The 26,256-nt window shown below is 46.0% G+C and overlaps 1 protein-coding gene across 1 annotated transcript in view; it reads left to right on the top strand.

Annotated features, from left to right (window-relative positions):
- The window catches only part of CDC23 (cell division cycle 23), a 43,610-nt gene extending 17,847 nt beyond the window's left edge, over positions 1 to 25,763 (top strand). Inside the window, exons 14-16 of the mRNA XM_083182167.1 lie at positions 23,379 to 23,457; positions 23,539 to 23,658; positions 25,335 to 25,763. Of these exons, the coding sequence (XP_083038293.1) occupies positions 23,379 to 23,457; positions 23,539 to 23,658; positions 25,335 to 25,511 (376 nt within the window). The 3' untranslated portion in view covers positions 25,512 to 25,763. The remainder of the gene's footprint in view (positions 1 to 23,378; positions 23,458 to 23,538; positions 23,659 to 25,334) is intronic.
- Positions 25,764 to 26,256: the final 493 nt, after the last annotated feature.

Below are 26,256 nucleotides of genomic sequence, written 5' to 3'. Positions count from 1 at the left end.
CAATAAAACAGAAAAAAATTATAATGTTAAAATCGCCTGAAATGTAAAGTAAATCAAGGAACAAACAATTTGCTGTTCACACAGTGATGTTGTCTAGGTAGAGAACAGCGCTGAGGCTGGCGTCCAGTGACACCTGTGGACTCTTTCTCCTTCAGCCACAAGGTGTCACTGGAGTTACACTGGGGACGTCCCAGAGCTTCCAACCCGGGTGGGTGAACACTGAGAACCCCGTAATACCGTACGGCCAAACAACGAAGCTTGAGACGCAAATTTATCAACCTGTAAAACCTAACAAAAAGGTTCTACTGCCGACCATGTAGCAGCTCGGCAGAGTTGCTGGAGGGAGACCCCTCGGATAGTCGCCCCAGAGGGACCCACCATTCTGGTTGAGTGTGCTGTTATGCAAGCAGGAGGAGTCTGGGAAGAGGTGACATAGGCCTGACGAATGGTCAGCCGAATCCACCTAGAAAGCATTTGTTTAGACGCTGGCCACCCACGATGTAATGGGTCGTAGGTGACAAACAGAGCATCAGACTTTCTAATGGGGCTGTGCGAGACACATAGATGCACAGAGTTCTGACAACATCTAGTGATCTTGCCTCCGGCGAGTCCTCTGTGAATGCTGGAACCACAATGGGTTGGTTCAAGTGAAAGGTAGATACTACCTTAGGTAGAAAGGACAGACTAGTGCGGAATTCTGCTCTGTCAGAATGGAACTGAAGGAAGGGGGAATGACAAGACAGAGCCCCCAGTTCAGATACGTGCCTGGCAGAGGCCAGTGCCAGTAAAAGGACCACCTTCCACTTCAGATAGCGAAAGTCCACCTCCTCCAAAGGTTCAAACACTGAAGTTTGTAAGAACTGGAGAGCCAAGTCGAGGTCCCAGGGAGCCGTTGGAGGTCGAATGGGTGGTTGCAAATGCAGCACCCCCTGAAAGAAAGTCTGCACTTCAGGAAAGAAGGCCAGTTTATTTTGGAAAAAGATGGAAAGAGCTGAGACCTGCACCTTCAGGGTATTCAGCTTCAGACCCAAACTCAATCCTTCTAGTAGAAAAAGGAGGCGTCTCGCCTTTTTAAACAGGGTCGTGGAAATGCCACGCCGCTCACAACAAACCACATAGGAACACCAAATGCGGTGATAGTGTGCTGAGGTGACCTCTTTCCTTGCACGTAGCATAGTAGGTATCACCGCTCTAGGAAAACCAGCACACCTCAGGATGGACCTTTAAGCAGCCACGCCGTCAAATGAAGACGACTTAAATCTGGGAAGATGAAGGGTCCCTGGCTGAGAAGGTAGTCCTGAAGAGGCAGGGGCCACGGTTCGTCTATCAGCAGTGTTGTCAGATTGGCATACCAAGACTGGCGTGGCCAGTCTGGTGCTATCAACAGAGCCGTAACTCCTCTCCGGATGCATTAAAGAACTGGAGGTATCAACGGAAACGGCGGATCAAACTGGAAGGGCAAAGGAGCGACCAGCGTGTCCACCCCTTCTGCTTGTGGGTCTCGTGCCCTAGCGAAGTACCTGGGGAGTTGAAAGTTGTGTCGGGACGCCATCAGGTCCACCTTAGGACGACCCCACCGATGGATCAACCTCTGAATAATCTGAGGGTGTAAGCACCATTCCCCCTGATGTACATCCTGCCAACTGAGAAAATCAGCCTCCTAGTTTTCTACTCTGGGTATGAAAATGGACGACAGGGCTAGAGCGTGAATCTGCACCCCAAGCAGGTTTCTGCCTACCTCCTTCATGGCCACGCAACTGCGGGTGCCTCCCTGCTTGTTGATGTGGAGTTGTCGGACTGGACACGGATGGCCTTGCCCTGAAGGGGCCTTTTTCCTGGAGAAGGGCGTAAATTGAGGATCCATCCATGGGATATCAGGGTTCTCTGAGTGAGAAGAATGTTCTCTAGCAGGGTCTCCCGAGAAAGACTCTTCAGCAGAAGGTCGTCCAGATAAGGTATGATAGTCACACCTTGAGTGCGGAGAACCTCCATCATCTCCGCCATAATCTTGGTGAAAATCAGAGGTGCTGACGAGAGGCCAAATGGGAGTGCCTGGAACTGCCAATGATGATCCTTCACTGCAAACTAAAGGAATGCTTGGTGAGGGGGCCAGATGGGGATGTGTAGGTACACATCCTTGATATCGATAGATACCAGGAACTCTCTTTTTTCCAACCCCTGTATCACTGACTGCAGGGACTCCATTTTGAATTTGACCACCTGCAAGTATGGGTTCAAATCCTTTAAATTTAGAATGGGGTGTACCGAGCCATCCGGCTTTGGCACAAGAAAAAGACTGGAGTAGTAGCCCTGGAGTAGAAGCTGTTCTGCAGGGACCGGAAGCACCACTCCTGTATCTCATAATTTGGCAATGGCTGCCAATAACAGTTGCCCCTTCTCTGGAGGAACTGGCAGTCCTGTCTTGAATAACCTGTTTGGGGGAGATAAACAGTAATGAATCTTGTAGCCTAGGGCCACAAGATCCCATGAGTCCTGACCGGACTGGAACCAGACGTGACTGAAGTTCCGTAGTCGAGCTCCCACCCTGGGGTCCCCCAGATGGGATGGAAGACCATCATGATGTGGGCTTGGTGGTCTTGGGGTCCAGTGTGGTTGTAGAGGCGCCTCTGCCGTGACCCCTGGAACCTCTGTGTTATGGAGCACCACCTCTGGATCGACCCCTAAATCTGTTTGAGGGGCGAAAGGAAGGAACCTGGGTGGTCCTGTGAGGAGACAGTGCTGCCGAAGGGAGGAAGTGAAACTTACCTCCTGTTGCCTGGGATATCCATTTATTCAGCTCGGGGCTGAACAGGACCTCCCGATTGAAGGCCAAGGCCTCCACTGCTCTTTTAGATTCGGCGTCCACCTGCCACTGGCGCAGAAGGTGCAGAAATTCCAGCTGCAACTATACAAATGTCTGAGGATGCCTCCATCACAAAAGATGCGGCTTCCTGAATCTGCTCTGACAGTTGAATGACAGTAGCCGGGTCTGAACCCTCACGTGGAGATTTGTGAGGCCCACACACCTATGGCCTTATTTACCCAGCATCCGACTTGCGCCGTACCCTGTAACACCCCAGAGGCTGAAAAAATATTCTTCAGGGTTAACTCCAACTTGCGGTCAGAAATGTCCTTAATGGTGGTGGCCCCAGGAACTGGGAGGGGCCGTCTTTTTTTTACAGCCGTGACACAGATGAATCCACCGAATGGGGTATCTCTACCCGCTTTCTGCCTTCTGACAGTAAAGGTTAATTTAATAAAAACCTGCGAAGGGTTTGAAAACGTTTGTCTGGATGACTCCAGGCCTCCTTAACATGGTCATCTGGAGGGGCCCTCTTCCTTTGCAAAGGGAGGGGGGTTGGTTTAGAGTAGGAAGGGCGAGATTAAGATTGCCCTGGAGCAACCAAGGCTCCAGTGAGGCTTTGTACCGCAGAGGCTAAATCACTCTGCTGGCTTCTAGATGTCTCCCTATCTTTCTGAGACTCTGATAGTCCGGAAAATAAACGTAAGCTATGTGAGCTGTGTAGCCCAGAAAGGGGGGTGCACTGGGGCTTGTGTCTGAGGGGGATTGTCAGTGCATTTATCACAGTATAAAATCCCCTCTGAGGAAGGTGTAAATTTAGAAGTACACTTTTTACATGCAATCCTCTTGGAGCTTCCCCCTGCTATATATAATTTAACACAGCCCAAACTGTCTTCACCTAGCTCTAGCAGGACGGTCACCAGGAGAGTAGGGATATTGTAACATGCAGCCTTGGGAGAGCGTGCAAGTGTAACACAGAGCCTCCAGCAGCGTTTTCAGTGGCACCAATTACAAAAAAAATGGCCGCTGCCTGCTCCCTGTAATGCTGGGAACTCCGCGCGGTAACTCCACCCCCCCGTCTGGCAGCTTCATCTCCATGGCGCCAGATTTTAAATAAATCCTCGGCTTTAGTCGCCTTTTAAGTGCCCTGACCTCCACTGCTAACAGCAAGGCAGGGTATACTCACAGAGCTGCAGCACTGCCGTCAGCGGTGTGGCTGTGGAAGGATCGCGGCGCGCACGCCTTGTTGAGTGGCGCCCGTTTCATCTCCAGAGCCAGGGAGCCGGGCGCAAACCGCAGCAGCAGCCGGCTCCCTCCAGCAGGCTTCCCACGTAGCAGGCAGATAGAGCAGCAACTATATGCCTGTCCTCATTAAAAAAAAACAAAAAAACAACTTGCTGCTTTATCTATTATTATCAAAATGCCCAGGAGTGAGCACAAGTGTGACCTGCTCCCTTGCGGGCACAATCTAAAACTGCCGGAGAGGGGAAGTAGAAGTGGAGGAGATGGCCACACAAATTTTGCCCATGCTCCCTGTGGTCGCCTTCTATTCCCCAGTGTAACTCCAGTGACACCTAGTGGATGAAGGAGAAATTGGTATTAGAACATGATAAATCATGGCAAGTAAAATGTATATTTTGTGATGCAGCAATGTGTACAACATATTACTCCGCAATCCCAATAAATGCAGTCTGTGCACAATACATTTATTCACTAGTGACCAGCATGTATCTTCATATACATAAAATACTCCAGTGTCCAATGTGTTATTGCAGTTCTAATTATGTGCAGAATATGCATACAAGGTACAAAACAGTTTTCCAACTGCACATTTTACCACCTATGTCTAATTTGCATCCATATTACACAGCACAGTTAGCTACTTGCCCCCTGTTTATTTACCCACTTGCAGTGTCCGTATATTGGCTTACATATTTACCCAGTCTATGCCTGCTGTTGTGTGCAACTAGCTGCACGATTGCTCTCCTTGTAATGTCTATGGTGCTAGCAGCCGCTGTTAGTAGATTTGTAATTTTTTTTCTTTCAGCAAGACTTGAAGGACAGTGGATCAAGGGAGTGCATGCTGGGGTGGAGTTTGGCACCTAACAGCTGTAAATTTAAGCTCCTCCCCACTGCAATCCCGTAATACCAGTTTATTTTTAGGTGCCTTAGAATAAAGGCACATTTTTGCTACTGTGCATTCCTCATTAGTTACACAGTGTCTTAAGGGCCCTAGACACTGAGAGATTTGTGCTAGAGATTCATAATGGAGGATTCAGCATGAGAGATTTCCCTTAAACTGAATCTCTCACATAATGAGCCTACACGCCAAGAGATTTGAGCCAGAGATTCATAATGGAAGATTCAGCATGAGCGATTTCAAATCTCTCACCTAGGGCGGGATGTACTAAACAAAAAATGTGGTAAAAATCATGCCGCCAGCACCTTTGCGCATGCGCAGCTGGACTTCCCTGTAAGAAAAGAAGTCCAAGCAGCAGCAAGGATCGAAAAGGGCAGGTCTTATTGGGAGAGCTGCTCTTTGCATTGCTTTGCTCACTGCATATGTTAGTACATATGCAGTGAGCAGCGGCGCAATGGGAGGCGGGATGTACCACCGCTGCTTGGTACATCCCACCCTGAAAGTGTATACCAACTTCAGGGAATTAAAAAAAAAAATATATATATAAACATATAAATGCTAGTTGGTGGCACAGTGGGAAATTAAAATCAAGTCTGGACATCAGGAGAGGCAGGATGACTTCAGGGCGGCTTCCTTGGGTGGCTTTAGGACGGCTCCTCTCGGCGGTTTCAGGGTGGCTAAATACTCACTACAAACTATTGTACAGAAAAATGTGCAACTATATTAGCTCAAAACATATAAGCAGTGGTGATATAGGGGTCCCCCACCCCCCAAACATATTAATGGTGGTATAGCATCCCCTCCCTAAAACACAAAATTAAAAAGGAGGGAAGGGAGTTGGGGGGGGGGGGGGTAGAATTGATAGGGTGTTGAATATATGTTTACTGAAGGTTAGCACAAGGTGTGATTCACATGATGAATGTAGGATCGTCCTGAAAGGAGAAGCCAAGAGGCCTTCAAGTATAGGTAGATATTAGGCGTGGGGTCGCCTGGTTGGGGGGACTGAGATGGGTGTGGGGACTAGTATCCACATTGTGGGAGCTGTTGGGTAGCGGGGAGTTAGCTGGAGGCCAGAGGTGCCAAATTTGATCAAATTTCTGGGGACAGTCATGCAGATAGTAGGAAATTTTTTCCATGTTGGCGATAAAGTTGATTTGGTTATGAAGTGCAGTCATGGAGGGCGCAGTTGGGGATTTCCAGTTTTTAGCAATTAGTGATTTAGCTGCAACCAAAATGTGTGATAGGAGTTTACCTGTCTTGGGATCGAGGTTTTGTAAAGGTCGGGCCAGGAGGCATGTCCAGGGGTCAAGTGGGAGGGGAGTGCCGGTTAGCGAGTTTATCAGTCTAGAGACTTTTTCCCAGTAGGAAACTATTACAGGGCATTCCCACCATATATGCAGGAGGGTACCTTTCATACCGCATCCTCTCCAGCAGTTAGGGTTAGCTTGGTGGAAGATTTTGGAAAGTTTAGCCGGGGTGAAATACCATCTGTAGTATAGTTTGTATGAGGTCTCTTTAAGACGGGTAGAGATTGAGCACTTGGCAATGTTCTCCCTAATTTCTTCCCAGGTTGATTGGTCAGGGGGAGGTCCTAGGTCACGTTCCCATTCTACTTCGTGGCGTGGGGAGGAGGGTGCAAGTGAGTCTAATAGGAGTGAGTAAACTTGTGAGATTATACCTCGTTGCAGGGGGTTCTCCAAGCATATACGTTCTAGTGCGGTGTGAGGTTGTGGGGTAGTAGTACCCATGTGCGAGTTAATGAAGTGGCGAATTTGGAAGTATTCAAATAAGTGGGGGGTTAGAGAGGGGAATTTAGTTTTGATACCGTCAAGAGAAGCTATTTGCCCCTCAATCAGTAGATCTGTAATGTATTTGATACCTGCTCTCTTCCAGGACTTAAAAGTTGTGGGGGAGCATCCCAGGGGGAAATCAGGGTTGTCCCATATTGAGGTAAGGGGAGTTGAATTTGAGGTGAGTCTGAATTTAGAGTTAGAGTGTTTCCATAAGGTTAAGTGGAATTTGATAGAGGGGAAGGCGGTGAGGGTGCTGAGTTTGGGGATATTAGACTTGTGAGACATAGGCCAAATCGAGGAGAGGGAGCTGGTCCCAAGTGCTGAGGATTCGAGATCGACCCATGCTAAGCTGCCCTTTGGCGCGAAAGAGGCCACTACCTGCCCTAGTTGACTGGCTAAGTAGTAACATCTAACGTCCGGTAAGCCTCTGCCCCCTTTTGATCTGGGGAGTCTAAGGGTACTAAGAGCTAATCTAGGCGGTTTGTTGTTCCATATAAATTTGGTGATGGAAGATTGGACCGCACGTAGTACTTTATCGGGGACTTTTACCGGGAGGGTTTGGAAAAGGTATAATAGCTGAGGAAGGATTGACATTTTGACCGCTATTATTCTTCCTAGCCATGAAATGAAATATGATTTCCAAGTGTAGAGATCTTTGGTGATTTTGTCTATGAGACGGGGGTAGTTTTCGGAATACAGAGAGTTGTAATTGGGGGTGATGTTAATGCCGAGATATTTAATTTTTCGGGGTTGCCACTTAACCCCTTCCTGACAGAGCCAGTTTTTGCGTTCCTGACAGAGCCCTTTTTTTCAAATCTGACATGTCTCACTTAAGTGGGGATAACTTTTTTTTGCTTTTACTTATCCCAGTGATTTTGAGATTGTTTTTTTTCGTGACACATTGTACTTCAAGTTAGTGGTAAATTTGGGTCGATGCAGTCTGTGTTTTTTTGTGAAAAATACCAAAATGTCGTAAAAAAATGGAAAATTTAGCAATTTGCAAAATGTTAAATTTTCTGCTTGTGAGACAAATAATCATACCACTCAAAATAGTTAATAACTAACAAAGACCATATGTCTACTTTATGTTGACATCATTATTTCAACTTCCTTTTAATTTTTTGGGACACTAGGAGGCTTACAATATGAATAGCAAATTCTCAAATTTTCAAGAAAATTTCAAACACTGATTTTTTTAGGGACCAGTTCAGTTCTGATGTGACTTTGAGGGACTTGTATGTGAGACACCCCCATAAATGATGCCATTTCAAAAACTGCACCCCTCACAGTATTCAAAACAGCATTTTGGAAGTTTGTTAACCCTTTAGGTGTTTCACAGGAATTAAAACAAAGTGTAGGTGAAATTTCAAAATTTCTTTTTTTTTTGCAGATTTGCAATTTTAATACATTTTTCTAAGGAACACAGTACATTTTACTAGAGAAATGTGACTGAAAATTGATTCCCCCAATTCTTTTGTTTTCATAAATATCCTATATGTGGCCCTAGTGTGCACGGTGACCAAACCACAGGCTTCATAATAGAAGGAGCACCTACTTGATTTTGGAGCCTCCTTTTTATGAGATTATTTTTTAGGCACCATGTAGGTTTCTAGGCACCATAAGATGCTAAAAGTTAGGAACCCCCCCACAAGTGACCCCATTTTGCAAACTACACCCCTCAGGGAATTCATCTAGGGGTATAGTGTACATTTCAAACCCCCAGGGGTTTCACCAATTGTGGTACAACTGGGCAGTGAAAATGAAAAATAATTTTTTTTACACAAAAATGCAGTTCTGGCTCCAAATTTGTCATTTTCAGAAGGTATGAAGGAGACAAAGCACCCCAAAATCTGTGCCCCAATTTCTCCCGAGTACGGCAATGCCTCACATGTGACCAAAAAATACCAGTTGGGTGCATGGCAGGACTCAGAAGGGAAGGAGTGATTTTTGGATTTTGCAGCTCAGATTCTGGTGGAATTTTGGTGGGTGCTATGTCGCATTAGCAAGACCCCCAAAGCACCAATACAGTGGAACCCCCCCACAAGTGACCCCATTTTGCAAACTACACCCCTCAGGGAATTCATCTAGGGGTATAGTGTACATTTCAAACCCCCAGGGGTTTCACCAATTTTGATACAATTGGGCAGTGAAAATGAAAAATTACATTTTTTTACACAAAAATGCAGTTCTGGCTCCAAATTTGTCATTTTCAGAAGGTATGAAGGAGACAAAGCACCCCAAAATCTGTGCCCCAATTTCTCCCGAGTACGGCAATGCCTCACATGTGACCAAAAAATACCAGTTGGGTGCATGGCAGGACTCAGAAGGGAAGGAGTGATTTTTGGATTTTGCGGCTCAGATTCTGGTGGAATTTTGGTGGGTGCTATGTCGCATTAGCAAGACCCCCCAAGCACCAATACAGTGGAACCCCCCCACAAGTGACCCCATTTTGCAAACTACACCCCTCAGGGAATTCATCTAGGGGTATAGTGTACATTTCAAACCCCCAGGGGTTTCACCAATTTTGATACAAGTGGGCAGTGAAAATGAAAAATTACATTTTTCTCTTTCAATGGTCCTGGTGACACAGCTCAACACTGGGATGTAGGAGGGTCCGAAGGAGCCAGGCACCTATCCTAAAGCTTTAGAGGGTAGGCTCCTCCCCTACTGCATCCCTGGACTCTTCAGTTCGTGTTAGGTGCCCACTGGAGTGGGTGCTATTCTAAAGGGCTGCAGGAGCAGCCGAAGAATTAGAGTAGTTAGGGTTTTTTTATTATTTTATTAACTATTACCCTAGCTAGGTAGGCACAGTGTGAGGATTTTCATAGTGAATCCTCACACTGCTAGCGCAGCAGGAGCTGACAGAAGCGCGTCCTGTCAGCTCTCTGTGCACAGGGTAGACTCTGTCTGGTCTCCCTGTGCTGCGCTTACAGCCTCTATTAAGAGGCTGCCTGGGCTCCGGAGTAGCCTGAAACCGGCTCCACATTTAGGTGGGGATCATGGGGGACAGGCGCTCCGTGATGGCGGCGGCCATTTTATGCGGAGCTTACACGCTGAGCTCCTGACTGAGAGGACAGCAGCGCTGTGACAGGCATGTTCCAAGTGGTCCCCATTTGAGGGGGAGATACTGGAACAAGGAAATCCTACCTAAGGAGCGGCTAGCTGGGGGTGGTTGGCGCCAAAAGGTCACGGACCCCGCAGCAGCAGGGACTTTGGTCTCTTCCTTCACTCTGACTTTGGCGCCTTTCAGAACGCTTGCAGCGGAGCTGAGCTGGCTTATTGATCCTGGCAGAGTGACTTGGATTTCCTGGGCATCGCTTCTCCGCAGTTGAAACCTACAGACAGCTAAGTGATTGGGTGCATTGACTTTGTATAAACGCTTGTACAATTGTTTGCACTGTGTATATTGAGATATATATATATACGCTTCACTTGCATCATGTCTGAGCATCAGGCTGTGGTTTTGGGGGAGGGAGTCCTTAGTGCACTGAGCGCGTGCAATGTTTGCACACAAAAGTTTGTCCCTGAGCAGATGGCCAAGGGGGGCTTATGTATTACTTGCGCTGATGTGAGACCCATGGGCAGTGAACACCATAGGGGAGAGCAGAGTGAACCTGCGTGGGCCAGTGCCCTAGGCAGGTCGGTAAACGCTTTGGTGCAGCTTCTGGACAGGCAGAGTGATGTGCTGGTAGAATCACAGAGACCTATGCCATCATCTCAGCAGTCGTCTGGCTCCTTACCTCTTACCCAGGCAGATCCTGCACTTATTCAGGTGATGCAGGATACTGCTAAGGGGATCAACAGATTCAGTGAAATACTGGACAAAATGGATGAGGTTACAGGGACCCCTAAAAGGTCTTATGCTATGCCTAATGTGTTAGAGGAAGAGGAAGGAGAGTATACTGACACACCCTGGGACCAGGGTGATGATTTTGAAGAGACCTCTGCTGCTGGTATAGAGGATCTTATTGTGGCTGTAAAACAGGCGTTAAAACTGTCTGTTGAGGATAAGACCCCTGTTAAGGGTGTTTTTAAGCGACAGCGAAAGGAGGCTGTTACTTTTCCCTCAGATGAGGGGTTACAGGAACTATTGGAAGGGGCTTGGAAAACCCCAGATAAGAGGCTACAGATGCCTAAAAGATTCCTTAGTCTGTACCCCATGCCGGAGTCTCATTCTGAACTCTGGGAAAAGGTGCCTGTTGTGGATGCTTCTGTGGCACGCTTATCAAAAGCTACGGTATTACCTGTACAGGGTGGTGCAGCTTTTAAAGATGCTGTGGATAAAAAGCTAGAGGGAAACCTCAAGGCTATTTTTGAAGGGGTGGGGTTTACCCTGCGTCCCCTTATTGCTTCAGCCTGGGTCTCTAAGGCCATTATAGAGTGGGCTGGTGAGCTATGCACCATGCTGCAGGCTGACCACGGTGCTTTGCTGGTAGCAGAAAAGATTAAGGCCGCTGCAGAATATGCGGTGGAAGCAGAGGAGGAAGCTCTTAAAATGGCTACCAGAGTATCCACAGTCTCCATAAATGCCAGGAGGGTACTCTGGCTTAAGGCCTGGGAAGCGGACAATGAGTCCAAAAAGGCCTTAGAAATGTTAGCTTTCAAGGGAAAGTTACTTTTTGGTTCTGAGCTTGAGGAGATTATAAAACAAGCCACAGGCGGCAAGAGTACGTTTCTGCCGGCCTCCTCAACAAAGCAGTCATCCAGATTTGCTGCTTTTAGGCCGTCCTTTCGGCCCTCCCCTAGAGGTGGTGCGTCCTTTCGGGGACAATCGTTCAGGGGAAAGTTCCAGAACTCCAGGGGCAAATCCCAAAGGTCCAAGTTTGGCTCTTTCAATAAGAAGCCTGCCTCTAAAGGAGAGGAAAAACCCTCCGCATGACTGCCAGGGGATCAGCCCGGCAGGGATAAAGGTGGGGGGGCGTCTTACACACTTCAGAGACGCTTGGGCTTCTCTAGACCAGGATACCTGGGTCTTAGAGATTATTACCCAGGGTTACAAAATCCCTTTCAGAGGGCGGACTCCAAAGAGGTTCATCCCCACACCCATACCAAAGCAGGCGCTCCTGCGCACAGCTCTTATGAGAGCGGCTCATTCCCTTTTGGAAAAAGGGGTGGTAGTCCCGGTTCCCAGGGCAGAGTGGAAGAAAGGATTTTACTCCACGCTGTTCCTGGTGCCCAAACCAGACGGGTCTTTCAGACCAATACTAAATTTGAAGTCCTTAAATGTTCACCTTTGGGTAGACCATTTCAAAATGGAGTCTTTGAGAACTGTACTCCTGAGTCTGGACCAGGGAGAATTTCTGGCGTCCATGGATGTCCAGGACGCATATCTGCACGTTCCCATTCACCCGGAACATCAGATGCTGTTGAGATTTGCCATAGGAGACCTGCATTTACAGTTCCGGGCGTTACCCTTTGGCCTAGCAACCGCGCCAAGGGTATTTACAAAAATAATGTCTGTGATGGCGGCAGTGCTGAGGCTCAGGGGAATCACAGTAATACCCTATTTGGACGATCTCCTGTTCAAAGCAGAATCAGCAACACTGCTTCAAAGTCATTTAAAAGAGGCCATCAGTTTTTTGCAGGCTCACGGCTGGATTTTAAACTTACAAAAATCTCAGTTGGTACCATCACAGAGGATCCAGTTCTTGGGAGTCATACTGGATACCCATCTCCATCGGGTATTCCTCCCGGAGATAAAGGCCAGGGACCTGGTCAATCTAGTTCAGGAGATCCTCAGTGCTCCGAGCTTGTCAGTATGGAGGTGCCTCAAACTCCTGGGGAAAATGGTGGCGTCATTCGAAACGCTTCAATTTGCCAGGTTCCACTCTCGAGTATTCCAATGGAACATTTTGTCAGCCTGGTCAGGAAACACTTTGACCATGAAGACGGAGTTGATAGTGCTGTCCGCAGACACTCGGGACTCCTTGAAATGGTGGACAGAGGTAGATTCCCTTCAGTGGGGTCGGTCATTACAGACCTGGGACTGGTTGATAGTAACTACCGATGCCAGTCTCAGGGGCTGGGGGGCAGTAGCCCTGGATCTCAGGCTGCAGGGCCTGTGGACGGCAGAGGAATCAGCGTTGCCAATCAACATCTTGGAGCTGAGAGCTGTCTGGAAAGTGATTTCCTTGGCGGGAGACAGGTTAAGGAACTCCCCCTTGAGGATTCAGACCGACAATGCCACAGCTGTGGCGTATCTGAATCACCAGGGAGGTACACGCAGCAGATTGGCCATGTGGGAGGTGTCCAGAATCTTTCTATGGGCGGAACAGAATGTTCCTGCAGTATCGGCTATATTCATTCCAGGAGTGGAGAATATAGAAGCAGACTTCCTGAGCAGGGAGGAGCTCAAGGAAGGAGAATGGAGCCTACACCCTCAGGTGTTTCACCAGATCACTGCAATGTGGGGAACTCCGGATTTGGACCTAATGGCATCCAGGTTCAACCATCAGGTGCCCAGGTTCTATGCCAGAACGAGAGATCCGCTAGCAGAGGCAGTGGATGCCATGACTACCCATTGGCAGGGAAATCTTCTTTATGCATTCCCTCCTATTCCGATGTTAGCAAGACTGTTAAAGAGGGTACAGGACCAGAAGGTCCCGGTGATCCTTGTGGCCCCAGATTGGCCAAGGAGGTCTTGGTATTCGAGGCTTCAGAGGTTATCAGTGGATTCATGGCGTCTACCTCTGAGACCAGACCTGTTGAGACAAGGCCCATTCAATCATCTGGATTCCGATCGATTGATTTTGACGGCTTGGTTATTGAAACCGCCATTTTGAAAAAGAAAGGATTTTCTGACGCAGTAGTGCAGACTATGATAAAAGCCAGAAAGGCTGTTTCTTCTGCAAATTATTATAGAGTCTGGAAGACTTATATTAGATGGTGTGAGAGGCAAAAAGCTCACACATCTCACTTCAAATTATCAAAAATGTTGGATTTTTTACAAGATGGATTTTCTTCGGGCCTAAGCCTTCAGTCGTTGAAGGTGCAGATTTCGGCCTTGTCCATCTATTTTCAAAAAAGAATTGCCATTTTACCGGAGATTCAAACTTTTTTTACAAGGGGTATCCAAACTGAATCCCCCTTACAAGCAACCAGTAGCACCTTGGGACCTGTCACTGGTTTTGGATTGCCTTCAGAAGGCACCTTTTGAGCCTTTGAGGTCGGCTGACTTTAAGTTTCTCACGTGGAAGTTAGTGTTTTTGTTAGCAGTAGCATCTGCTAAGAGGGTGTCTGAGTTGGGAGCCTTGTCATGCAAATCTCCCTTCTTAATCTTTCACGATGACAGGGCTGTTCTGAGAACAGTGCCGCAATTTTTACCGAAGGTAGTCTCTGCCTTCCATTTAAATCAGGAGATAGTTCTACCTGTGTTTCAACCCCCAGAGGGTTCCAAGAAAAGGGACAAGTTGAAGACTTTGGATGTTGTGCGTGCCTTACGCATATATGTGGACAGAGTGAAGAGTGTTAGAAAGACTGACACTTTATTGGTATTGTATGACGTACATAAAATTGGTTGGCCTGCATCTAAGCAGACCATTGCTAGGTGGTTGCGATCTGTGATAGCTTTTGCATACACCAAAGTGGGTAGGCCTGTACCGGCCAGAATTAATGCGCATACCACCAGGTCAGTTGCTACCTCTTGGGCGGTCCGACATGGGGCCACAGCGGAGCAGGTTTGCAGAGCTGCCACTTGGTCATCTGTTCACACATTTGCCAAATTCTATAGGTTCCATGAGTTCGCGTCGGAGGACGCATCATTCGGGCGAGCAGTGCTGAGAGCTGCAGACCTGAGCGTACCCTCCCAAAGGACCGGCTCTGGAACGTCCCAGTGTTGAGCTGTGTCACCAGGACCATTGAAAGAGAAAAAGGGATTTTTGTAAGAACTTACCGTTCGAATCCCTTTCTCTGATATGGTCCTGGTGACACAGCGATCCCTCCCTTACGCTCAGTAAGTATGCCAGAATTTCATGATGTTCATGTTAAAATGGTTAAAAGTTAACAGTTTCTGTTATAAAATGTGCATATAATATGTGCAGGCGTTTGTACTGAGTTAATGTATTCCAGTGGCTTTGAAAGTTGAACTGAAGAGTCCAGGGATGCAGTAGGGGAGGAGCCTACCCTCTAAAGCTTTAGGATAGGTGCCTGGCTCCTTCGGACCCTCCTACATCCCAGTGTTGAGCTGTGTCACCAGGACCATATCAGAGAAAGGGATTCGAACGGTAAGTTCTTACAAAAATCCCTTTTTTTACACAAAAATGCAGTTCTGGCTCAAAATTTTTCATTTTCAGAAGGTATGAAGGAGAAAAAGCACCCCAAAATCTGTGCCCCAATTTCTCCCGAGTACGGCAATGCCTCATGTGTGACCAAAAAGTTGCAGGACTCAGAAGGGAAGGAGTGATATTTGGATTTTGCAGCACAAATTCTGGTGGAATGATGGTGGGTGCTATGTCGCATTAGCAAGACCCCCAAAGCACCAATACAGTGGAACCCCCCCACAAGTGACCCCATTTTGCAAACTACACCCCTCAGGGAATTCATCTAGGGGTATAGTGTACATTTCAAACCCCCAGGGGTTTCACCAATTTTGATACAAGTGGGCAGTGAAAATGAAAAATTACATTTTTTTACACAAAAATGCAGTTCTGGCTCAAAATTTTTCATTTTCAGAAGGTATGAAGGAGAAAAAGCACCCCAAAATCTGTGCCCCAATTTCTCCCGAGTACGGCAATGCCTCACATGTGACCAAAAAATACCAGTTGGGTGCATGGCAGGACTCAGAAGGGAAGGAGTGATTTTTGGATTTTGCGGCTCAGATTATGGTGGAATGAATGGTGGGTGGTATGTGGCATTAGCAAGACCCCCGAAGCACGGTGAAATTATGAAACTAATAATCCATAGATGTGTGGTATATTTTAAAACACTCCTTTATACATAGGCCGGGTTTGTCGGGGCAAGTGTCACACTGGAAAATAGTTTGCTTTCTTATTCCCTTTTTATAGCAAACTTTGCACCTTTTTTGTGTCCTGCCCTTTTTTCCAGTGGAGGGGATTTCATCAGGAAAATGCTGCCCTGGTACAATACGGGGGCCAGTACTAGAAGTACTGGGGCCCTCTGCCTGCTGGTTCCCAAATATTAGGCCCTTTATGACTTCCTCTTGAAAGTGCATAAATGTCCCCCTCTGGCCGGTAGAACGGAATAGCACGTAAGCGTTATACAGTGCCATCTGGATGATATACACGGCCAGCTTCTTGTACCAGATTTTTTTTTTCCGCAGGGCACTGTACGGCTTCAGTACCTGATCTGAAAGATCCACTCCGCCCATGTACCTATTGTAATCCAGGATACAATTAGGTTTTGAGGTGTGGGTACTGGTACCTCGTACAGGGACGGAGGTGGTACTGTCTCCGTGAATTGTTGTCAGTATAAGGACATCCCTCTTGTCCTTATATTTGACCAACAACATATTTTCGGTGCATATTCCCCTGCTTTCACCCCTTCTCATTACTTGGGCAATGTGCGTTTTTGGGAGGCCTCTTTGGTTCTTGCGCACAGTACCGCAAGCTGCTGTACCTCTTGAACCAAGGGCCTTAAACAGGGGGATGCTGGTGTAAAAGTTATCCACATAGAGGTGATAACCTTTATCCAGGAAGGGGTGCACTAAATCCCAGACAATTTTTCCACTAACACCTACGAGGGAGGGGGGGCATTCTGGCGGTTCAATTCTTGAATCCTTCCCTTCATATACCCTAAACCTGTGGGTGTACCCTGAGGTGCTTTCACACAACTTATACATTTTTATGCCATACCTTGCCCTCTTACTGGGAAGGTACTGGCGGAATTTAACCCTTCCTTTAAAACGTATAAGGGACTCGTCTATGCAAATGAATTTATCTGGGATGTACATGTCTTCAAATTTGGCACTGAAATGATCAATGACCGGCCTGACTTTGAATAGCCGGTCAAAGGTGGGATCATCTCTGGGTGGGCACTGTGCATTATCGTTGTAATGCAAAAATTTAAGGATCGTCTCAAATCGAGCCCGGGGCATGGCCATACGGTAAAATGGGGTGCTGTACAGAACATCTGTACTCCAATATTGCCTAATTTCTGGCTTTTTTACTATGCCCATATGAAACACCAGACCCCAAAACGTCATCATCTCTACTGCATTTACAGGGGTCCACCTAGCAAATGATGACGTGGGGTTTTGAGCAATAAACTGCTGGGCATATAAATTAGTTTGGTCCACCATTAAATTTATAAAATCATCAGAGAAAAATAATTTGAAAAAGTCAATTTCTCTGAGACCTGTGGAATCAAATTGGATTCCTGGCATGGCCAAAAACTCAGGAACCTGGGGCTCAAAATTGTCTGGTGGTGGGGTCCATACGAGATCAATTATTGGGGGGGGGGGTCTCAGCTGCTCTACGGGGGCGTCTTTGAGGGGGTCCCTCATCACCAGAGGAGGAAGAGGAGCTTAAGGCGAATCCTTCAAATTCCCCGCTTGCATCACTGGCTGTGTCAGAGTCAGAAGCAAGCAGGGCATATGCCTCCTCCGCTGAATACATTCTTCTGGATGACTGGGATGACATTTGGGATGACATTTGGGATGCCATTTTTATTTTTGTGTTACTGGTAGTGAAATGTTTCAACACGTGTATAGTGTAGGGGGGGGTACAAACTTTATTTCAACCCGGGGGGTATGTAGTGTGTAGTGTGTATGTAGTGTGCAGAAAAAAAAAAATACTTTATACAAAAAAAAAAATGGAGGGTTTAAAAAAAAAAAAAAATTGAAGGGGTTAAAAAAAAAAAATTGAAGGGGTTAAAAAAAAAAAAAAAGGTCCTGCGCCAAAAATTGAGCACAGATGTTGGTCAAAAAAAAAAAATAGATCAACCCTGTGCCGAAAAAGATGATCAGTGATGTACGTCACTGATCCGCGCACAGCGGCCACAGGACACCCACAAAATCACAGTGTGTGTAAAAAAAAATTAAAAAAAGACCCCACAGCACACACAAAAAAAAAAAAAGGTGATCAGTGATGCGACACTGATTACCAGTGAGGGGCAGCAGGTGCAACTGACAGTGCAACTGGCAGGTATATATATAAAAAAAAAAAAAAACCTCTGCACCCCTAAAAAGTTGCTGATCACCTCAGATATAGTGATCAGCACAAAAGGCGGGGGCAGCAGACACAAAATTTAGCACTCTCTATCACTCTCTGTCGCTATCTCTCTCTATCTCTCTATCTCTCACTATCTAACACTCTATGACACTGCAGCAGCAGCAGTGACAGGTATATATATATATATAAAAATACCCTGCGCCCCCAAAAAGTTGCTGATCAGTTAATTTATACTGATCAGCACAAAAGGGGGGGCAGCAGTCAGTTATATAAAAAATATATAGCACAATCTGTCACTATCTCTATCTCTCTCTCTCTATCTCTCTCTATCTATCTATAACTATCACACTGCAGCAGCACAAAATATAGCACTCTCTGTCACTAGGCCTCTCTCTCTCTCTCTCTCTCTCTCTCTCTATCTCTCTCTATCTCTCTCTATCTCTCTCTATCTCTCTCTATCTCTCTCTATCTCTCTCTATCTCTCTATATAACTATATCACACCGCAGCAGCACAAAATACAGCACTCTCTGACACTATCTGACACTATCTCTCTCTATCTCTCTCTATCTAACTAACGCTATTACACTGCAGCAGCACAAGTTCACAGGAAGTCACAAGTAACAGGATCCAGGAAGCATCCAGCACACTACAAGCACAGATGAAGCAGCAAAGATATTTGCAAGGATCAGGTAAGTATTTTGCCAGGTTCTGGTCAGTATATCGCGGCAGATTGGCACGGTGACCGCACTGCACGCAATTCCAGACCGGAATGGCGTCTGCAGTGCAGTCACCGTTAGTTTAAACCCCCCTCCATGGCTGTGATTGGTCCGTCGGTCCGACGGACCAATCACGGCCTTTGGGGGCGGGCGGGGTGAGGTGGGGTGACACCAGTGTCACCCTTACACCCCGCGGTGATTGGTGCTGTACTTTACAGCACCAATCACCTCCGATCGCGTGTCACCGGCGAACGTTATTCGCCGGTGACACAGAAAACGCTGTAATTGGCTGTTCACACTGAACAGCCAATCACAGCGATCGCCGACGGGGGGGCGGCATCGCAGCCCCCCCTGGGCATGCACGGACATGTCTGCTGTCAGGGACAGCAGACATGTTGAAACTGTCACCGCGTCTATAGACGCGGTGACAGTTAAATGCCATGACGTACATTTACGCCATGTGTCGGGAAGTACTTCCCGACCATGACGTAAATGTACGTCAATTGTCGGGAAGGGGTTAAAGTGGAATGTGGAGGAGAGGGAAGCTCTGAGGTCATGGGGAATGTGGAGAGATAAGGCTTCGGATTTAGTATAATTAATTTTGTATCCAGAGAGATGGCCATACTCCTCTATGAGCTCGAATAATGCCGGTAGGGATGTTTGGGGTTGGGTGATGGTTAATAGAACATCATCCGCGAACAATGAAAGTTTTAACTCAAGCTGGCCTACCTCGACCCCTCTAATATCGGGTGAATTTCCTATCCTAGAAGCCAGGGACTCGATCACTAGTGCAAATACGAGAGGTGACAAGGGGCATCCCTGGCGAGTACCGTTAGATAGAGAAAATGGATTAGAAAGAATACCATTTGTCATGACTTTCGCTGTTGGGGAAGAATATAGGGCTGAAATTGCTGATAGAAATTCACCTTTTATGCCAAAAGCCTGTAAGGATTTAAATAGAAAAGGCCATGAGATGCGATCAAATGCCTTTTCGGCGTCCAGAGCTAGTATCAAAGAGGGGGTTTTCCTGTGGTTCAAGATTTGTATAATATCTATTGTTCGCCTGGTGTTATCCCTTGCTTGTCTGCCTGGGATAAACCCAACTTGATCGTAGTGTATCATGGACGCCAAGATTGTATTAAGGCGATTGGCCAGGATTTTGGCATAAATTTTGATATCTATGTTGAGGAGGGAGATAGGCCTATAACTAGAGCAATCATGTGGGTCTTTACCTTCTTTGTGGATTAGGATTATTCTTGCTTCGAGCATTGATGAGGGAAAGTGGGAGCCGTGTAGAGCTGTATTAAATAATAGCTTGAGATGAGGTAGGAGTATGTGGGAGAACTTTTTAAAATAGGCAGCCGAAAGGCCATCTGGGCCTGGGGCCTTAGATACTTTTAGAGATTTCAGGGCGTGCGAGATTTCATCATCCGAGATATCTCGGCATAGTTGCGTGGATAGGTGGTCTGGGAGGGAAGGTAGATTGGCTTTTCTTAAAAAGTCCTCAATTGCAGTGTCTGGCGGGATATTAGATGGGTTATTGCTGTGAGTGTTATAGAGATTAGAGTAGTAATTCTCAAATTCTTTGTTAATAAAGTCTGCAGAATACGACAGGTCTCCCGCTCTATTTCTGATGGCTAGTATGTTGTTTCGAGAGTTTTTGGCTTTGAGTCTAGATGCTAAGATCTTATCTGCTTTGTCTCCCTTCTCATAGAATAGTTGGTTCAGCTTTTGGAGAGCTTTCGCTGTCCGCTCCGACATGAAGGTGGACACCTCCTGTTTGGCTTTGGTCAATTGTTCTGCTAAATGAGGTGTTGGGGAGAGTTTGTGTTGTAGTTCTAGAGAGTGAAGTTTAGTCGTGAGTGTATTCAATTGTTGATCTAGAGTCTTTTTGTGTTTGGAAGCGATGCTGATGAAGTGGCCTCGTATAACCGCCTTGTGTGCCTCCCAGAGAGTTTGTGGGGATATCTCCGGGGAGGAGTTGAGCTGGAAGTATTCTTCAAGGTGGTCTTTAATTCGGTTGACATATGTGGGGTTGTGTAGGAGTGAATCGTTTAAGCGCCAAGGCGAGGAAGGAGGGCGTGTGGCAATTGTGGCAAGGTCAGATGAGATTGGATTATGGTCTGACCAGATCATGGGATGTATATCTGCTGCTATGATATTGGACGAGAGGGATTTGCTAAGAAGAATCATGTCAATTCTCGAGTAAGTATTGTGGACTGGTGAAAAAAAGGTGTAGTCCCTAGCAGAGGGGTCCATGAGCCTGAATGAATCGTATAATAAGTGCTTTTTAAGAAGTGATAGTAGAGCCCTTGAACCAGGTGAGGGAGAGCACGGCGAAGGGGGGGAGATTGAGGAGCAATCTAGTTTACTATCCAGCACCTCGTTAAAGTCGCCCGCCATTATGATGGAACCTTTGGCGTAATTATCTAGGAGAGAGCTGAGTTTATTAAAGAAGCGGGCCTGGCGTTGGTTGGGGGCATAAATGTTGACCAGGGTGCACAAGGTTTGGTTTAACTTCCCTACCAAAATGAGCCATCTACCTTCCTTATCAGCGTAGATATTTTCTGGCGCGAACGTGAGGTGTGAGGCGAAGAGAATAGATACTCCCCTTTTCTTTTGGTTGGCATCGCATGCATGGAATGTAAGAGGAAACAGTTTAGATTTCAGGTCGGGGTGAGTGGGATTTTTGAAATGGGTTTCCTGGAGGAACACCAAGTCGCTTTTAGAGTTCTTAAGTGTTAGGAACAACTTAGTTCTTTTAGTAGGGCTGTTCAAGCCCTTAACATTATGGGAGTAAATTCTAAGGGCCATTGTGTGGGTTAAGTGAGGTATCCAGATATATCAGGCATATGGTAGGAAAATAACAAGGGATGGGCCCCAGGGGGAAAGTTGTAGATCTACAGCTTGATTTTCTGAATAGTAGGATGGGAATGGTTCTACCCTTCAGGGGAGGGACTGGGCGGGTGGTATCAACGAAAAAGGTGGCAATAGCCATGGGGATACAGGGAGGTGGAAGACCAGGAGGGACTAGTTCCGGTCTAAGGCACCGGCCAGAGGGAAAAAGGGGAAGGTCAGAGTACGACCTGGGCCGGTATGGGGCTAAAGGCCCCAGGAGGGGGTCGCGGCCTGGAGTTACCCAGGGCATAGTATTGATTAGGTCTAGGTGAGACCAAGATGGGTCCGGAGTCTTAACATAAATGTAGTTAGTACGAGCATAACAGGAAAATATCACATCAAAACTGAATTAACACGTGAAACTAGCAGATAACAACACTAAACAGTAACGACTATGTTGATTAGGCTATCTTCATCACATATCGGCTATTGTTATAGTAGTGAATAGACAGCCTAAGAAAGCATAACAAAAAACAAAAAAAAAAATATTTAGGTGTAGACATACCAAGTAAGTAAACTAACTTTATAATTATATATAGCAGTCCAGAAGAGTTCACTAATGTGAACTTGAGTAAGAAAGTCAAATTATCTCACCCTCTGACGACATTTCAAGGGGGGTGATCTGGTGGCACAGCTTTCTTGGCAGAGGGGATTTGGGACCAGTCGCGGTTTAGAAATCTTCTGGGGGTGTTGACATTTGCTGAGGTTGGAGTAGCTTGTGTTGTTGGGATTGCCGCACTTGTGGGGGCAGGTATGGAGAGGCCCATCGCAGACAGGAGTTTCCAGGCTTCTTCCAGAGTTCTTGCTGGGGCGAACTTGTTTTGGTGCCATATGAGAATACGGAATGGGAATCCCCATCTATATCTGATGTTCTTCTCGCTAAGGAGGGAGGTGATTGGTTTAAACTCTCTGCGTTTGGTGATAACCTTTTTGCCCGTACAGCTATCTGGTCAGGCAGCCTTAAGGATTCCCTCCACTCGGGGGCAGCAGTTGTGCTTCCCATTGTGTCACCAGCCTTGCCGAAAGAAGAAAATATTTTTGGTCACTTGCCGTTGAATCCTTTTCTCTGAAGAAGGTTGTAGAACATTGTGTTCCCTCCCTCAAGCTCAGTCTTGCTAGGTTTGGGTTCTTGACCATCTCTTTCCGTCATGGTTTGTTTGTTTTTAAAGATTCACTGGGTACTACTACTCCTTAGCGAACTCTTTTAAAGAAGTACTGGCATAATGCGGTTGCAGGGTGGAAGGAGCTTTGATTTAAAATTTACAGTTGTTGGGTGCCAAACTCCATCCCAGCTTCAGCTGTAAAGGTGCCCATACACGGTACGTTTGCACCATGCGATGTGCGCTCCTGCGGGCATCTCATCACACAGTACAAAAAGTATGTTCTGCACATACTTTTTGTACTGCCCTCGGATCGCAAATCGCATGTGTTGTGATCCAGCCCAGAACGGGTGCGATCATCACACCTTGTATGGGCACCTTTAGTGATCGATCCTATATCGCCAGTACAACATTCACGTGTAAAGTTGAACAAATTGAAATATGTTATTAGTGGCTGCTTACATTTAATGTAGAGTAGAAGAAAATTGTAGAATCCCTCTTGTGACTGCTGCAGACTTTACATTTAACTTTCCACTTTCAAGCCTATGATGACTTACTATGCCTGGCATAATTAGTCCTTACATACTGAGAAACTGGAATTTAGAGCTCACTGAACAGCCCCAGCCTAAAGTCAGACATCGGAATCAGAGTTTATGGGCACCAATGCTTATCACGAGTTTTAAGAAAGCCACAGTACTTTTATAGTGACACTTTTATACGGCAACACATTCTTATAAATGTTAATTGTTTATTATTTATTAACACTTAATGTTTTTCCTACTGTTTGTTATCCTCTGTAAGGCTCCATGAACAGCTGAATGAATCTGAACAGGCTGCCCAATGCTACATCAAATACATACAGGACATATACTCTTGTGGGGTAAGTGTCTGTATTGAGTACGTCCTCCCTCTCTTGCTGAGCTGTTTTGGTCACCTCACAGCATTTTGTCTTCATTCCTAGGAGATAGTGGAGCACCAGGAAGTGAGCACTGCATTTCGGTACTTGGCTCAGTATTACTTCAAGTGCAAACTGTGGGATGAGGCCTCAGCATGTGCCCAGAAATGCTTCAATTTTAATGATGTAAGTGTAGAAATGTTTAGCTTTAATGAGTAGGTATTAGTTTTACATTGTATTAATGGCTCTGAGGGTAAGGTGCAGTGTATTGCTGGGTAAGAAGGGTTGCACCCACTCATTTGTTTTCTGCCTATGCTAGCCACCATTAATTAGCACTAGGGCTGCATTAAAGCGGGGGCAAAGGGGGGTCAGTACTCCTGGGCCCCCCTCCAGCTAGGGCCCCCTGTGGGTTGGCATGTATTTTAGAAAAAGAAAAAAATAAATTATTATTTTTTTTTTTATCCAAAGGTTTTGTGCATGGGAGCGGGGTAGTGCTGCAGCTTCACCTATCTGCCAATGTGACAATGATTAATGGTGCTGAGCATCAGGAGCCAAGGCACGCTGACTGCACAAGTGTGCAGTGCATTACTGGGAGTTGACTAAGTCCCATGACACTTTGCACAAGAGGGCAGAGGCTGAGAGGTTTTTGCTGAGCTCTGATTGGTGAAGCTCATTACATGTTTCTCAGGCCCATGGAGGACAGCAACAGCCTAGCCATGGGAGTGATTTTAATCGGAGGCAGCACTAGGACTGTGAGGTCTCCTACAGTCCTACAGAGTACACAGGCTTTTCATGACCAAGTTTATGCTGCCTTTACTCTGTTTTGACAGTGTAATATTCTCACATGCAGTTTGCGGCCAGCAGTGACAAGTGCAAGGGGGCCACCCTGTCTTAAGTGCCCTGGGCCCCCCGAAGGCTTAATCTGGCACGGATTAGCACCAATCATCTATACTACATATCTATAATAATTTTACATTATATTGTCACAGTACAGCTGTGTATACACGTGGAAACAGAAGTGATCTAATTTATATCAACTTTCCTGACTGCAGGTTATATACCTTCCTTTGCTTCATGTACTGCTTATAGGCATTTAATTTTGAGAACTGAAAGCAATAAAAAATTGTTTTATTTCATTCAATGTAAACTGGTTGCTGTGGGGGTCTGCCGTATAGATTACGCCATTGGAAATACTGGTTCAGCCTATATATTTTATAGATAGTGTTACAGAAATTTGCTGAATGATTGGACCCCACCCCATCGCCAGGCTAGTTATAAATTCCTCAACGACAAACCATGCCTGAACATCACCCCATTTATCTAGGAATTGCTAAAATGCCATGCCTTACATCAGACTAGAGTTTTCAGATTGTAATTGATATGAATCTACCAAAAAATAAAACAAAATAACTAAATTCTGCTCCAATGACCTATGCCTGATGCAATCTTATCTTACCTGTTAGCTGAAAGGAATGATCAATAACATCACAGCTCCTCAATGCCAGCTGTACATAGACTACATTGGTGTTTTAATCCACAGCAAACCTACCCAGCTTTAAAGGGGCTGTAGAAATAAATCAATGGCTTTTAGAATGACCAAAGAATGCTTAACTTTGAAAGAGATGGATTATGGTGGTTATACTGTAAATGGAACATACAGTATAGAAACTTTTCTATAGTTTGTTCTGGGGTACCATAGGGATCAGTATTAGCTCTATCCTTTGTTTTACAATTGTTGTCCTCTTTAGTACAATGCCACATTTAACTAATGTTTCCCTTTCCATACATTTCAGGTTTGGTTTATAAACCTTTAACTTTCTGTTGTTGTTGCTGTTGTAGTTACTCTTCCTTTTCTGTTCCAGACAAGGGAAGAAGGTAAAGCCCTTCTGCGCCAAATTCTGCAGCTACGTAACCAGAATGAAAGCCCTTCTGCGGACCTCCCAGCAAATGCTCCATTTTTATTCCCACAGTCCCTTTCAGCCAGCAACACCCCTACAAGAAGAGTATCTCCACTGAACCTTTCCTCAGTTACGCCATAGCAGGATCCTCTACGAGGATCTTTTGTGCTGAGCCGGCTGGAAGAACAATGTCATAAACTGTGGAAAGATGTTGCTTCTATTGAAGCTCGGTCCGTTTCCATTTAGTGCTCGTCTGTAGTGCAAATAAATCATGCTGCCAAACACTTCTAGGACTTGACAGGTTTGTGCTGGTACAGACGGAGCTGTAAATAGCCCTGTGAATGAAGCAGATTTCTTACCTGCATTTCTGTCAATAAACTTTTTATACTGTGACTTAATCTGTTTTTTTCTTTATAATTTTTTTTGTGTGTGTATAAAAGGGAGGAAATACCATGACTTTTTATATTACTTGTTTTCCACTACTTGCCAATTGAGTTTACAAATCTGCGTTTAATCACTCTAATTACAGATTGATACTTTGGAGGGGGGCAAGGAGGTTATTCAGAGATGATCACTGTTGTGCAAATTTGCACAGCAATTATTAAACATTAATGCATACGTATGGATTGTAGCACGCATGCATGAGGCCGAACAACATAAAATCTGCAATTACTTTTTTGCAGTCTCCTCACAACATGACTGACAGGAAGCTGGAATTTGTGGGCGAAAACCTGTTTTTTTTTTCCCTCTACCTCCCCCATGGCAGCCATTACAAATGGGTTCCTCCCCACTGGATAGTGCTTCAGAAAGGGGAAAAAAAGACACCAGCCCCTATAAGAAGGCACCTCCTCCTGGCCTCAGTCTCTTTTTTTTCCCTTTCAGGTAG

The sequence above is a fragment of the Crinia signifera genome, chromosome 4 (assembly GCF_055691185.1).
Source record: "Crinia signifera chromosome 4, ASM5569118v1, whole genome shotgun sequence".
NCBI lineage: Eukaryota > Metazoa > Chordata > Amphibia > Anura > Myobatrachidae > Crinia > Crinia signifera.
Note: the sequence above shows the minus strand (reverse complement) of the source record. Positions and strands in the feature narration are given on the sequence as shown.